This window comes from Nyctibius grandis, chromosome 6, assembly GCF_013368605.1.
Source record: "Nyctibius grandis isolate bNycGra1 chromosome 6, bNycGra1.pri, whole genome shotgun sequence".
NCBI lineage: Eukaryota > Metazoa > Chordata > Aves > Nyctibiiformes > Nyctibiidae > Nyctibius > Nyctibius grandis.
This window is the reverse complement of record NC_090663.1, coordinates 70,226,639-70,241,483: the sequence shown is the minus strand read 5'-3', so window position 1 is coordinate 70,241,483 and position 14,845 is coordinate 70,226,639. Positions and strand designations below refer to the sequence as shown.

The 14,845-nt window shown below is 40.5% G+C and overlaps 1 protein-coding gene across 5 annotated transcripts in view; it reads left to right on the top strand.

Moving 5' to 3' along the window:
• The first annotated feature begins 11,523 nt into the window (after positions 1-11,523).
• The window catches only part of DCLK2 (doublecortin like kinase 2), an 87,564-nt gene continuing 84,242 nt past the window's right edge, over positions 11,524-14,845 (top strand). For all 5 annotated transcript variants that reach the window (XR_011048362.1, XR_011048361.1, XM_068402801.1 and 2 more), the window contains exon 1: positions 11,524-12,580. Coding sequence is in view for 3 of the 5 variants with exons in the window: in XM_068402801.1 (XP_068258902.1) it covers positions 12,160-12,580 (421 nt within the window). In the remaining 2 variants the exon portion in view is untranslated. The remainder of the gene's footprint in view (positions 12,581-14,845) is intronic.

The window sequence follows — 14,845 nt, the reverse complement described above, 5'->3', positions numbered from 1 at the left end:
ATAAAACTTATGTATCTAAAATAAATAAGCAAGAATTCTCCACGTCCTCGAATTATCCACACGATGGCAGTGCTTCCATCATATAGAACAGTCTGACCAAGGCGATTATCAGTACCAACCTCTCCTTCCCTGACTACACAGAAAGCTATCGGAACATGGTATTTCACTCATATCCAGACAAAACCTTCACCATTCAGCAACTGGCTGGGCAGTATTTCACATGCTGTAATAATGAATTTTACAGGCTGACAACTGACAGCCAGATGGGAGAAGGTCGTTTGGGGCTGACTCTTCTGTGAATGTACTGGCCTCCAAATCTTCTAAAAAAATAATAATTATAGGCTTCATCTCTGGTGCAGAGAGTAATATGAGGGCTGCTAAATTGGTCGGTTTATCCCTTCCAACCAGCTGGTTAGCTATCCAAGACCCACGCAACAGCTTAGTTAAGACTGGTGACAAAGTGTAACAATCAAATACCATCCTGTGTATTCCTGAGCAGCAAAATAAAGGCATGACTGTGCGTGTGTTACCATGTGTGTACGAGTTTGACATAGCTATTGCAGTGAACACAAAACAGCATATGCTGTCAACTATAGTATAAACTCCTCACACCCCCTTTGTTTTCATTCACCTTGCTGTTGTTGCCCATGTTAACAATATTAAACTTATACAGAACACCTGCATGGCCTACAGTCGTATTTTCATTTAGCTGCGCAGGTTTTCACTCTCCAGATTAAATCATGTTTTTTCTGAAAAGCAAGGAACTACCATTGTTTTAGACAAAGGAACAAAACATGGAGAATACTTCTGTTAAATTGAAACTATCACACTCTGCTTCTCTTTCATTACCTATCCACATATCTTCAGTCTAATGCAAAGTTGAGGCCACCCTTTTTTTCCCCAATTTAAAAATCTTCCCTCAAAGGGAAAAAAAAAAAATCAAGTATCAATCAAGTAAGAACAAGATTATGACCTTTTATCAGCAAAATTTTTCACATAATATTTTACAAACTAAATATTAATCCCCTGGTTTAATCCACAGCATATTCTTGCAATAGATGTTCCAAGGCCAAACAATATTGACCTACAATTTCAGAGGTTACTAATTCTCTGAGAATTTCCCACTCTACAGTAAATGAGCAGCGGAGTGGCAAAAGTTTTCTCATGTCCATAGGACAGTTGTTTTCCTGCTATTCAAAACAAAAGTGTCAGTGAGCAACACAAGTGTCAAATTAAAAAAAAATTTTTTTAAAAAATTCAAACTAGAAGTACTTTCATAGTATGACAGCAGCAGACTTTCACGACTAATTTGCCAGCAAAGGATCAGACAACAGAATAGAAAACCAGATGGAATATCTGTTAAAATATGTAGGTTTACACACCAATGAAGTAGATATCATCCCAGCTGGTATAAATCCAGCTTTCATTGGACCATGATGTTGTATATTAATGGCTGAAACACTGAAATAGGGCAGTTACTGCATTTGGATTTGGACTTTGAATGAACTAGTATGCTTATACTCTTTTTTACCCCTGCATGTCTTGCTAAATTTGCATTCCTCTTATACAAGAATAGAATTACAAACTAGCACAATTTAAACTACTTTGGCATATGTCCTTTTTAAGCAGATTAATAGCCTAATTCCCTGTTATCTGCTCTGGCTAACTACTAGTTTCCAGGTGTTAAAGTTTTCTGTTCTATAAAGTAGTACACATGCTGAAACTAAATATATACTTATATATAAAACTTTTGGGTTTTTAATAAAAACCTCTTAGAGCTATCATATTTCCTAAGAGTTCTCTAGTAGAAGACAGTAGAAGTTCCTAGAAAGGTTTTTTCCATAGGTTTTGCTCACCTTTAAAATTCACCACTAACTTGTACACAATAGCCTAGACATGTGAGTTTTAGACCACTGAGGGAAAGAAGAGACATAGAACACCAGTGTGTATGTAACAGAAAAAACTGAGTAGCAATGAATGTTTTTTGTTTTCCCTATGTTTTTTGTTTTCCCTGTTCACCAGTCATTTGATATCTTCTGTATATGGCAGGAGAACAACATGGGAGTGACTAAAGAACTCTCTAATTTTGGGAAAAAAAAAATCAAACATGGAGAAAACCCTCTCCAGGACACCTACTGTAACTGTTGTGTTTGTCGGTTATATTTTGGTTCCTGTTCTGCAAACACATGGGACAGTTTTTGAAGTCAATGAATTATCATTTGTATGCACACCCTTTCAAGATAAGAACTTTGGACTGTAACCTCTATGAGTTTAGGACTGAGTCCTTTCAGTGTACATGTAGCACTTAGCCCACTGTCATTATGGAAATAACAAATAAAGAAGGGATAAAAGTGAGTACTTCAGGCACAGTTGCCTTCTCCTTACTTCTACAGAACCAAAGGGTTATATTGCATTTAAAATCTCCCATCTCTAAGATTTGACGAAGTTCATCATGAAAATAGGATTCAGACTCCTTGTGTTCTCTGAGAAGGCTTGATTTAGAATTAACCCCTAACATCTGACTTTTCTACAAGAAAAAAATAATCAGAATTATTACTTCCATTCCAAACTCAGGCCTCAGCAGATACACTGAAAACTCCTGAACAGCCCAGGGTTACTTAGTGCCTATAGCCATACTTGTTCTTTCGTCAGCAGCTAGCTTCTCATGAGCTCCTGTGCCCTTCAGCTAGAAGCATAAGTGAGAGTTATTCCTAATTGATTCACAACTGACCTTGAAATTATTTAGCTTAAGGTTCTGCCTTCTCAAGAATAATAGCTGGCTGCACTTGATGATCTCTATGCAAATACTTTAATTCTATACTATTTCCAGCTCTTTGCAAAGCAGCACAGACCACTACCCTTCCTGGAAGAAACATGACTGGTTTTGCAGCAAATTGTTCAATTTCCAGCCCGTACACACTACTAGGACCTGAGAAACTCACCAGATTTCCTCCACTTACCTCTCATTATTTCTTTGATAAATCAGATTCTTTTCTTCCTCCCAGACCTGTCGGGATGAGTGATCCTAAAGGAAATAGTAAAATAAGAAGTCATGAGGTAGCAATTGCCTCAGTCTAAGTCATCTGTAGAGAAGAAATGCGATATTCACAACATTACTGCCAATAATTAAGCCCCAAAGCAGCACTTTATTATTTTATTAAGGCCAAAAGTTCAATCTGGCAAAGTTCCAGCACAAGCTTCGACCATGCTTGCTGTAGTAGTTGAGAGACATCATTCTGCTGCTAATGTAAATGGTTTTGCTGGCAGCCAGCAGTCAAATGTATAGATTTCTTGTCAAAGATAGGAAGAGTACTGAAACATGCAAGCTAAAGTATGACCGATACAGAAAGAGCATGTGAAGATTAAAGGAACATTTCACAAAACTGTATCTGATTCCCTCTTAAAAATTAAAGCAAGATTCTTATCAAATGAAAGCCAAATGACGGCTTTCTTTTTTCTGTACCGAGCTGATCCCATTGGCTGAACTTCATTTTGTACTGTGCCTATGAACAGACAAAAGAATTTTGCTAAAGTTAACTAAAACCTTCACTTGTAGTTAGGAAAAAAACAGCAGCATGCCATTCTCCAGTAAATCTGACAATACACACAAAAATATTCACATCATAATTACTAGAGCAGTCACAGAGACATAGAAGGCCAGGACTGGGTTTGGTCTCTCAGCTCCGAGACAACACTTATCTTTAGATGCAAGAATTCTCTAACAAAAGTTACAAAAGCTCTAAGCTGAAACCAGTCTCCAGTGATATGCATAGAGCATACATTAGCACAGAAAGGGTGAAATCATTCTAAGGGGATATGACTCAATCTCCCTCAGTATCTGCTTAGGTGACAAACCTTTAACTAATGCTATAAAATCATCATCAGCAATTTCTGCAATCCTTCTTGATCATGTCCATCACTGTATTGGTACAGTACAAAACAAGAAAATGCTCTGACACTTTAATAAAGTCTGCTACTAGGAATAGCACCATGCCTTCCACAACCAAGTAACAACAAGGGTAAAGCCCATACACAGGCATCCAAAGCAAGATATGCACCCACAGACATGACCACGCTCACCCTACACATAGCAACACATAGCAGCAATAATAGCTTGCTTCCTCTCTGTAAAGAAGTAAAATTTCATTCTTCTTTATAAGAACATAGGTTACATTCAGCCATTATTCAGAAAGAGGCTCCCTGCACCATTTTTTCATTAAATACTGCACCTGATAGCCATCAGGTGAAGACGAAGAAGGTGAAAGGTTACATTTGCCTTTCTTGTACCTTAGAGAAAACTTCTGATCAACAGTTTGTTCCCCTCTTTTTTTCCTTCTGTTGTTTCCAAGTGATGAGTCTCCACTTTGGAGCAGAAATTAATCCCTAAATACATGACTTCTCACTTCTACATTTCATCCCACTTCTCCAGTCTTCAAGGTATTTCTGTACAGCATCATCATTCTCTGCTGCATTAATTATGCTTTTCAAAATCCCCAGGAGAGTTACAAAATTCCTCCAGAAAGTAAACTTAAGAAGTAAAATTCCTATTTCTACTAGGTATTAAAATTCATAGAGTCAGTAAAGTTTGGGAGGTTTTTTTACATATTTTTCTTACAGGCAGTTCCTTGTTATGCCTCTGTTTCCCACTGACAATAATCACCTATTTTACTCTGTATAACAAGGCTAGTAAACTTGCTACCTTTTCTCTTGCTAATAGGCCACTCTGATCTCAAATTTGATTAACATAATTAATTACTTAATCAATTAATTTTGCTTAGACAAAAATTGTTTCCAAATGGTACCAAATATACTGGTTCTTTTTTTGGTTTCTGTGCTTAAAAGCTTGTCCTTTTTCTAACAGCTGTATTAACTGCTCTGATGCAAGGTGTTACCTCACCTTTTCTTGCAGCTTAGTGACATTATCAAAAGATGTCATTTGTACACTCTCCTTTTTTTTACAAAAAATCATTCCTTGCATGAAAATGCCCTTGAAGCTAGTGAAGTCGATTATGACACTGGAAGAAAGCAACTGGGAAAATTATTACTTGTTTCATTCTCTGCAGTTGTTCTATTGCCTGCTTCTTCATAGGCCTAAAAAGTTGATGCTCTTGGCATATAGCTACACTGTACAACAGCTTTGTTCTCAAACTTAGCTAAATATGCTCTCCTACCTTCCTGCCCTATCCCACTTTTGGAGGTGAGGGTTAATATTCAACCAAGATCTTTTCCCAGATCAAATTTGCACAGATATTTGTACCAGCACAAACAAGGGCAGCAACCCCAGCTGGGTGGGAAAAAACATCCAGGCACAAGAGTGGAGATGAGAGAATTCTATGCAGTTGGCTTTGTTCAGCAACCACCATATTATAAAATAACATTTTTTTAAAAATTCCTTGAGCAGCTCATTTGTTTCAAAATACATATTGTTTCATTGTTCTTTCAATCTCTAGTTCCCATGTTTCATCAGGTATGGGTCACCAGTGAACTGTAGACCTCTTTGCTGAAGTAGCTGTCTCAGAAAGCACAATTAATTTTTCATTTTTAAGTATGTTGGTAATTCATAAAGTAACTGTTGGCAGTGATCTTTGAAAGACTTCTTTGAATCTTCTCCTTATTAATTATTTAACCTCTGAAATAACATGATTCTTCAAGGGTTTTTTAAGATCATACATTTTTCCTATATTTAAGACTGTGTGACTAATCATACTTTTAAGTAAGACAACAGATGCAATGATCCATTTAATCGTGGATCATGGATTGTTCAACCAGACTTAGAACAACTATCCAGACTGCCATTTCTATTGAAAATACAGAATTTTGATGTCTTGTATTGAAACAGCAACAGATGGAATTAAAATTATTAATGATTATGCAAAAATTATTATAAGGTTAACATCAAAAAGGTAATAGATATGTTTTAAAAACCCCAATGACTTCTTTCTAAATGGGTTAGAAAAAAAAAAGATGAGAGGCATTTCTTTGTCTGTAAATCACGCCTTTTTCCTCTTCAAATTATCCATTTTGTTGTTTTTTACCAATAAATTTATGCTGAGGTCCTAATCTTAGAATTTGCAACATGTGGTTAATTCATATTAAACATATCAAGCAGTCTTGTTGATGCCCATATGCTAAATGTATTTAATATTCTTTTGAATTATAGAAGCTGAATTGTTAGATTGGTATGTGCAATACAATAATTTACCAGTAGAAATTAAACTTCTCAGGTGTTACAGAATATATAATCTGACAACAAGTGCTGTACCCTTCTATAAGAATAATAATTCATTTCTATTTTTATCCAGTTACAGTGGTATTAGATAGTCGGAATTCCTCTGATACACCTTGGTTTGCCATATGCAAAGCCTAAATGAGTCATACAAATTAATGCAGCCATCTTAAACAGTTGGCAAAAACAAAATTCACTAATATCTTGCAATGTAGATTCATTAATCAAAAAGCACGATTTGTAGGTCTTCTAATGCCTCCTTCTTTTTAGGCTTCCAGCTGTGTATCCTTTAAGCTTTGATTTGGAAACTTCCCTTTTCAAAGGAATGCTGAATCGCACCTGGAGAATTTGATGAGACAGGGAACTTGAAAACCTTTATATAATCCACCAGTAAAGGCCCTGTGAGTTATGCATTTATTTATATCATAGAAACACATACCCAATTTATTTAATGTGGCAATCTCTGTTCAAATTTAAATCAGTGAGGATCATGACCTCATGTCATTGAGCAATCAATGATAACTAGGAACTGATTTTTACTGGAGTGCAAAAAGACTGAGATCCTAGTTGGCTTCAGTAGGAGCCTATTGGAAGGGTATCCAAGCTCTTCAAAGATGTTCACTATGTCACAAAAACTAGGTTTATGTGAAGTATTTACTTCTTTTGAGAATGTTTTACAACTTCATTCATGCTGCTCTGGACGGAGGTAGCATCCCATGCCTCTCATCCATTCCCACACCAGGGACAGCAAAATGGGACAAAAGTGATTCTGTTGAATAACAGCAAAGTGCTAGAGAAGTTCTGCAGGAAGATGCTAATCTGAAAGAAAAAACAACTGGGTATTAAGAAAAACATTCCTTTGAGCAAACTACTGGCTGATATGAAATCTCACTCATGAAGAAGCTTTAAAACCAGAACCTTGCTGGGAATGGTTTTGGTATATTTGAGTCTTCCTTGGTACAGCAAATTGAAACAGAACATACTGTGAGGATCTTTCCATCTCTACATTTTTGTGTTTCAGGTTCAACATTGGTTTTATAAAGCTTTTATTCATATGTTTTTAACTACTTTCAGAACTCTTAAATGGATGTTCAGAAACAATACTCTTAAAGATAAATTTAAGGGCAAAGGAATCCTTTGGGAAGTGTACAGAGTCATTTAACAAGTAACAAGCTCTGTATGGCATTTTCATCTAGTCTATTGAAACAGGTGAATAATTTTGAGGTCTTTTGAATACACATTTACAATGGCTTATCACAGATACCGGATCCAGGCATTTCTCTAATTATGATACATTAAGATGTACTAAGATAATTCAATATTCAATAAGCCTCAGACTCACATTCTCACTAATCAACAAGCGTTAATGTGACAAGAACATGCAGCATAAGGAGATTACGCCTGACTGAGGGCAAAAGCATCTTTCTTATGCCACCTATGCCAATGTATTTCTTTGTATGTTGTGTTTCTGTACAGTTGTCTATATTCACATCTGCCCTTTTAAAAGCAATACCATATTCTACATGGGATTCATGGAGAAACTGTTGAATGGATTAAAAGAATACGGTTGAAGAGAAGGTTATTGGTTCCAGCCTGACTTCTCTGCTACTCAGGCAAGTTGCTTAAACTTTTGGTTTCACATTTTATGTATCTATGAAGTAGGGCACAGCATCTCACAGGGGTGCTGAGAGGTTTTGTTGTATGAATATTTTAAAAGCATTTTAACATTCTTGGGTGAAAATAAATCATCACAAAGAACCATTTCATTGTTTAAATACTCAAATTTGATCTCTCTGGTGCTACAAGTAAACATTTTGTTATTGAATTATTCAAAGAATGTTTTTCACATAATAAATCTTGAGGCAACAGACCCCAAGTTTATGGTTTTTTGTCTTCTTCTTTAGCAACATTACATACTATCATTTTCAAGGTGAAATCAATGAGCTAAATGCAAAGGTCAGATACATAAATATTCTTCTAAAACTATCCACTGTGAACTCTGATCCTGAACTGAATTTTGCCTATCAATCCATTAAATGTGCTAAATAACTTGAATTCCACTGATTCCAATCAGGAAGGTAAGGAGTTCAGGTAACAGAAGAAGAGACATTTTGTCTGATGGTAAAGTTTTCTTGGTTTCCTTTCAGAATTTTCTTAAAGGGGTTGCTTGTTACAAAAAAAAAAAACAAACCCAACATACCAAAACAAAAACAAAAAACAAATCACATGGGAGGTCCTCTAGGTGCAGGAAGAGATTTAAACCAAGAATTCGTTATACCCACCACAACAAAGGAGAGGAAAAAAACAAAGCAGAGACAGGAAGGAGAAATGATTAATTAGATGGACATGAAAACTGCAAGCTCTTTTCTTTTCAAATAGGAAATGTATATTTATAAATATGAATATCCCAAGAATGAATGATAATCACATTTTTATGGTGTCAGGAGATTTAGGTTAATAAGCAAAGTATAATTTATACGTGTAACATTGCTTGTTGTTAAGTGAACTGCTAATTTATCAACCCTATCGGTAAAGATAAAGTGGGAAAAAGATAATAGGATTGCACAGCTCCATTCCATACGGTACTGCATATTAAGCACACTAATTTTCTCATGTGTAACAGCAAATGTAGTTCAGATGCATATGGGGTTATTTTAAGGTTCTATTCCTCATCTTTGAAAGTCTTTTAAAACATTTCTGTTTGACTACAGATAACTCTCTAGGGGAAATAAGGTGGCAAGGAAAAGGCAAGGCATACATACAAATAGAAGTACTGTGAACCATTCCCAATGGGGGCTTAGAGAGCTTATTAAAAATACAAACACCACCTGAAGTGAACCAAAAAGCAAGAGCACAAGTTGTAGGAACACGTCTGAGGTGTCACCAGGAATTCCCTTGGCAGTTACACATGCAGGTCTAATCGCAATCTCTCTGTAGACAGCCTCTTAATGTAGAAGTAGTTTAGTTTTACAGGCCAGAAGTCCATTTCATGTTTATATGCTCTATAAAACACTGACTGTACAGACTTCAAAAACTCTCTGTAGCAGTGATTCCCTTTGAGAAGGAGAGAGGATTTTCCTGGTCAAAGGTGTGAGAATTCCCTTTTAGTTTTACTTTACTGTAGGGGTTGTATAAAATTCCTTTTCCACCATCCCATCTCTAGCTAGAGAGTTCAGCAGTCAGAGCAAGTCCTGCACATCACATATCCTACCACCCAGCAAAACAACTTGAAACCAATAAAATGTCTACCCTGAGACTTAATTCTCCAACCTAAATTCAGTCATAAACATAGTTAATATACTAAATTCATATACATATTTTACATGTTAGTCTGCATGAGTCCGCTACACACAGCTGAGCACTGTACTGTGGATAGTAGGCAATAGTTAACAGCTGGGAAGAGGTAGGTGGTGTGTACCACAGGGAGACTGAACTTCCCTGAGCTTTTGTTGTGTGCTTGTGAGCAAAGTGAAAAACGTTAGTCCAAACAACCTTCAGCTGAGGTTTAAACTAAATAATTTGATTTGTTCTGCAAAGACTAGACATGCCCATGCAATGTGGTACCATTTGGAAAAAGAGCACTCACAGCTGAGACCAATCCACTTTGGAGAAAAGTTACACAGGTAAGTTTGAACTTCACCTCTGTAACTTTGTCTGTAAACAGGGCTAGAAACTACACATCAAAACCAGTCTAGAAAGTTGTTCCCTACTGTTTTGTGGCTTCTAGGTCCTGGTTCATAGGCAAGGCCTGCATGTCTAATCTTAGTAGGTGTATTCATGTCCCAGCTGTGAGAGAACTCCCCCCTCATTCAGTTCCTTCTGTTGATTTTACCTCCAGGGAAGATAATCCATCTCCACAGTTTATCACTTCCTTTTTGCTTGTGGAGGTTTCCAGGCATCATAGAAGCTGGCACTTCAAGAAAGAGTGCAATTCATTGATGTTTTCTATGTATTGTCTTTAGGAATATTGTAGATAGATGTTTAATCTACTTTGTAATAAACAAAGTAGATGGTGAGATAGCGCTTGACTTTTTTGGTATTTCAAAATGTAAAAAGTGAAAAATAATAAACCCATAGAAAGTGTGGCAAACTATTTTCAAAAACTGCTGAAACACAAAACCAAACATAGATAAATCTTCTTAGCCAAATCTCTTCCCTTTCACTGTATGTACAAATGGACAGAAAACGTATCACCTAAGCTTTATAGAATGTCTTTATCAAACAGAGTTCTGTCCCAAGCATGAAGAGGACTTTATAAATCTATCGTCTTCTGTATGTCTTTCAGTTACTAATTTAATTTTTACACAGAGAAGCTCCACCTGCAGCAGTTACACTTGCAATGCAGAGGATCAACCTGAGTGCAACCTTCTGACACCAGCTGAGTCAGAGGTGTGGAGGAGGATGGGTGAAGGTTCTTACAGGGCCCAGAACAAAAGAGCAGAAACTGTGACCACCTGTTATGATGTAACACAACTAGAATCTCTCAAGGCAAGAGACCTCAAAAAAAGTGAAAATCTGTACCTAGTTGTAAATACCTTTACATTTTTTATGTACTCATTATGTGAAGAAAAGAAAATATATGCTGTAGTAGTTGAAAATAAGTCGGAAGTTGAAGCTGAATCCATTTCAATACATCTGTCGGCCATTTCTACCACAGGGGAATTTGACTTGAGCAACCTGGGGAGCACTGAGAAGCTATCTGGGGAAGCTGTAAACCGTAGGCTAAAGCACATTTAGGAGGTTAAGACTGTGGGAATGGGAGCTGGGCTTGTTTGGTTCCTCAGAGAGTGTGGGGAGCTCACAAATTAAAGAGGGAAAGGACAGGGGTGCGCCATTTTCTGTCCGAGGGATGTATTTTAGGGAGAAGGCGATATAGAAAGGAGCCCTAGAGGCATTGTTAGTGTTTTAACTTGTAACTGAGCCAAAGCAAGGCCAGGAGCGGGCTAGCTGGCAGCTCCACCGGCACGCCTGAGGGGGCGGCGGTTCGATGGACCGGTCCTGTCAGAGCCGCCAGGAGAAGGCCAGAGCTGCCCCTGCAGGGAAGCTGCTTCCCCAGAATCATCCTCCTCTCCCACAAGAACCCCTTTCCCTTCTCGCTTCATCACCTGAGCCTCGCCGAGGAGCCGGCCGTGTCACCAACGCCGCTCTCGTCCCACTCAACTCCCGTTCCCGCCGCCGATGGGGACGTTGGCGCCACCGCGCCCGCCTCGAGCCGAGATGGCGCCGCCCCCGCCCTCGTCACATCGGCCGCACCGCCCGCCCGGCTCTAGGGCCCGGCAGCAGCCCCGCCCGCCTCCTGCTCGCCCGCCGGCACCGCGGCGCAGGGCCGCAGCTCGCTGTTCCCCCCGGATCCGCAGCGGTTGTTTCCTTCTTTCCGAGGCGGGCGGTAGCAGCGCCCTTGCCCGCCGAGGAGCCGGGAGGTTGCGCCGCTCCCCACGCTGACTGGTGGCTGTTGGCGCCGCAGGGGCCCTGGTGCCCCCGCGCCGGGACCAGAGCCGGAGCCGGCCGGGAGCTGGCGGAATAGGCGCTGCGTCTCCACCCCCTCTCCCCGGCGGGGTCAGCAGAGAAGGGGCTGAGGAGGGGCACACGGCGCCCTCCGCATTGTGCGAGCCTGCATGGGCACGGCGCGGGGGCTCCTGCCCGCTCGCTCCCTCCCTCCCCGGCATTGCCTGTAGCCGCCGAGTTAAGGCATGAGGGATGCTTTTGTGCGCGACTGCGGGCGGAGCAGCGGGTAACGGCGGAGCTAGCGGCAGCTGCGGCTGCGGTTGTGGAGCAGGTCGGGCGCCGCGGTTACCCGCAGCCCTCTCGGCGAGGGAGGGCGGGCGCGATGCTGAATTAGGCGACCGGAGCCCTTGCTAGCGCGGGGGCAGGCTAAGCGGTCTGTAGCCGGCCTGAGTCCCAGCGGAGCTGGGAGGGTGGCCAGGCAGCTCCCCATGTCGAGCAACCGGAGCATCGAGCTGGAGCACTTCGAGGAGCGGGACAAGAGACAGCAGCGCGCCGGGCCGCGCCGCGGTGGCACCGGCTCCAGCGGCGGCGGCGGCGCGGGGCCGCGGGGCAATGGGCTGATCCCCAGCCCGGCACACAGCGCCCACTGCAGCCTCTACCGGACGCGGACCCTGCAGGCGCTTAGCTCGGAGAAGAAAGCCCGCAAAGCCCGCTTCTACCGCAACGGCGACAGGTACTTCAAGGGCTTGGTGTATGCCATCTCCCCCGACCGCTTCCGCTCCTTTGACGCCCTCCTCGTAGAGCTCACCCGGTCTCTGTCGGACAACGTGAACCTGCCGCAGGGTGTCCGCACCATCTACACCATCGATGGCAGCAAGAAGCTTACCAGCCTGGATGAGCTGGTGGAAGGTGAGGGGGCTGCAGTGGGCCAGGGGCAAGCAGGGCTTAGGCTGTGGGCGGTTCTGGCCTGGCATGTCGAGGTCTGGGAAGAGGTGGCATGGGGCCTGGGGGTGGGCTGCAGGCTCTCCCTGTGGTGTGCTTTCTTCTTGCTACTCTGATCAAAGCTGAGGTCGCGTAGCTGAAAATTGGCAGCTGTGGAGCCCCTGATGGCAAGTGGGCCAGGGTTGCCTGCTGCTGTGAGGTGCAGTAGGCCTCATTTTCCCAGTATGGACTGTCCAGTTCTCCCATCACCCAGACGAGTGTTGTCTGCATGTGTGGAGGTTGACTAATGGTGGGTAAGCAGCAGGTAGCCTTTTAATCTACAAGAACCATAGTAAAGTTCTTGGTAACCTTTCAGTCATCACCATTTGTAAGAGATGAACATGCTTTAATTTAGTTCTTCAGCAGTTATTACACTGTCATTGGTGCCTCATAGTGGCTTAAGCTTTCTGAGAGAAAGCCCGTGTGCTGTAAAAAGGGATATTTATACCCTACTACTTATTAAAACAAACTGGTGTAAAGTCCAATTTTCAAATGTGATCAGAGTCTATATTCATAGAGGGAAATATCTACCTTGTCTGACTTCCAAAAGCATTTTATAGAATCAAATTCTTTTCAGAATTGTCCCTAAGTAGCTTTTGATAATGGGACTTAGCTGCTAAGGTTATGTAGACCTCGCAAATCTGAGCACAGCAGCGCTTGACTACTTCTTAAAATGAGTCCAGAAGTACTTTTTTTCTGAATGAAACATATGCCTCTTGTTTGTAGGGAATGATAATTACCAGAACAAGGAGCGGATTTCCCCCATGTTCTCTTATGATGTCTTAAAATACAGTTTAAACTCAGCATTACATGAATCAGCCTTTCAAATGTATTGGTTAAGTTGTGCACACTGTGAGGTTCATAATTTTCACTTGATGCTGCTTCTTAGGTATCTAATACATCAACCACTGCAGTCTTCCACCCAGTGATTCTATATGCCAGGTGTAGCTGATTTGCATTAATGAAGAAGTACCATTTATAGGTCTTCTAATGCCTCCTACTTTTTAGGCTTTCAGCTTTTTAAGCTTTGATTTCAAAACTTCAGTTCTCAAAGCAATGCTGAATTGCACCTGGAGAATTTGATGAGAAAGGGAACCTGAAGACCTTTATATAATGCACCACTAAAGGCATTGGGAGTTAGGGACCAGCCACTCCAGCATGTGCAAGAGGAAGGGATAGGCTACAGCATTTTCTGCATCAAGGGGGTCTCACTCAAAAAAAATACGCATGAAAGTGCATTTTATAATAGTAACATAGTGCCTGAGGACTTTCCTGATTACGTGATCTACTGTAAGGTTGTTCCACAGTCAAAACAGAGGAAATGTGAAACGATTGCAGAGTTAAATGCCAGCTCTGTGGTAATAAAATAAATGTGAAATCAGCCAAAAACTTATCTATGATTTAGTGATTAATTTAGAGATAGCTAAAAAAAGGAGGTGCTGGAGTGGGGATGGTAGGGAAAGGAGATGAAGCAAAAATTGGATAAACTAATGATAACTTGGGGTGACTTTTGAAATGTTGAAGGAATGATCTTAAGCTTTTATGGCCTAAAGGGAAAATGAGTTGCTGGACAACAGTATAAATGCAGTGTATACTCTCACAACTCTATTTAAGTTGATAACTGAAAGCAAAAACTTACTTCCTGTCTCTTCAAATACTCGTTGAAAGTGTGACCTTTATCGTTGCTCTTCTCTAGAAGAATAAAGCAAAGCAAATGCCACAATTGAAGTGCCACTTCTATGCTTTCTCAGTAAAATAGAAGGGGAAAAAAAAAAAAAAGAGTCCCAGTTACTTAGTCATCTATCCATGACCAATACAACTCTCGGGAATCTTAAGAAAATCCTGTAGCATCATAATTGGATTAGTATGTTCTCCAATTAGCATGCCAAAAACTTTACCAGTATAAGTCTAATCAACACACAGAGAAAGGAAAGCATATACAGGGGTGGGAAGAAAGCAAATAAGTAGTGAATCCATCATTTCTTGAAATTATCTGAGCTCTTTCACAGCTATTTTGTTCTTGAGATGCTGGAAGAGGGTCTGATTTGTTTTTATTTTCTTTATTACTTGTATTTCCAGCACAGTAAGCTTGAATTTCTGCTCTAGAATAAATACTTCAACATTGGTGATAACCTAAAGCTTGAACTGCAGTAGCACCAGAATTAGTTTTGAATGGTATTTTGTTGTATTGCT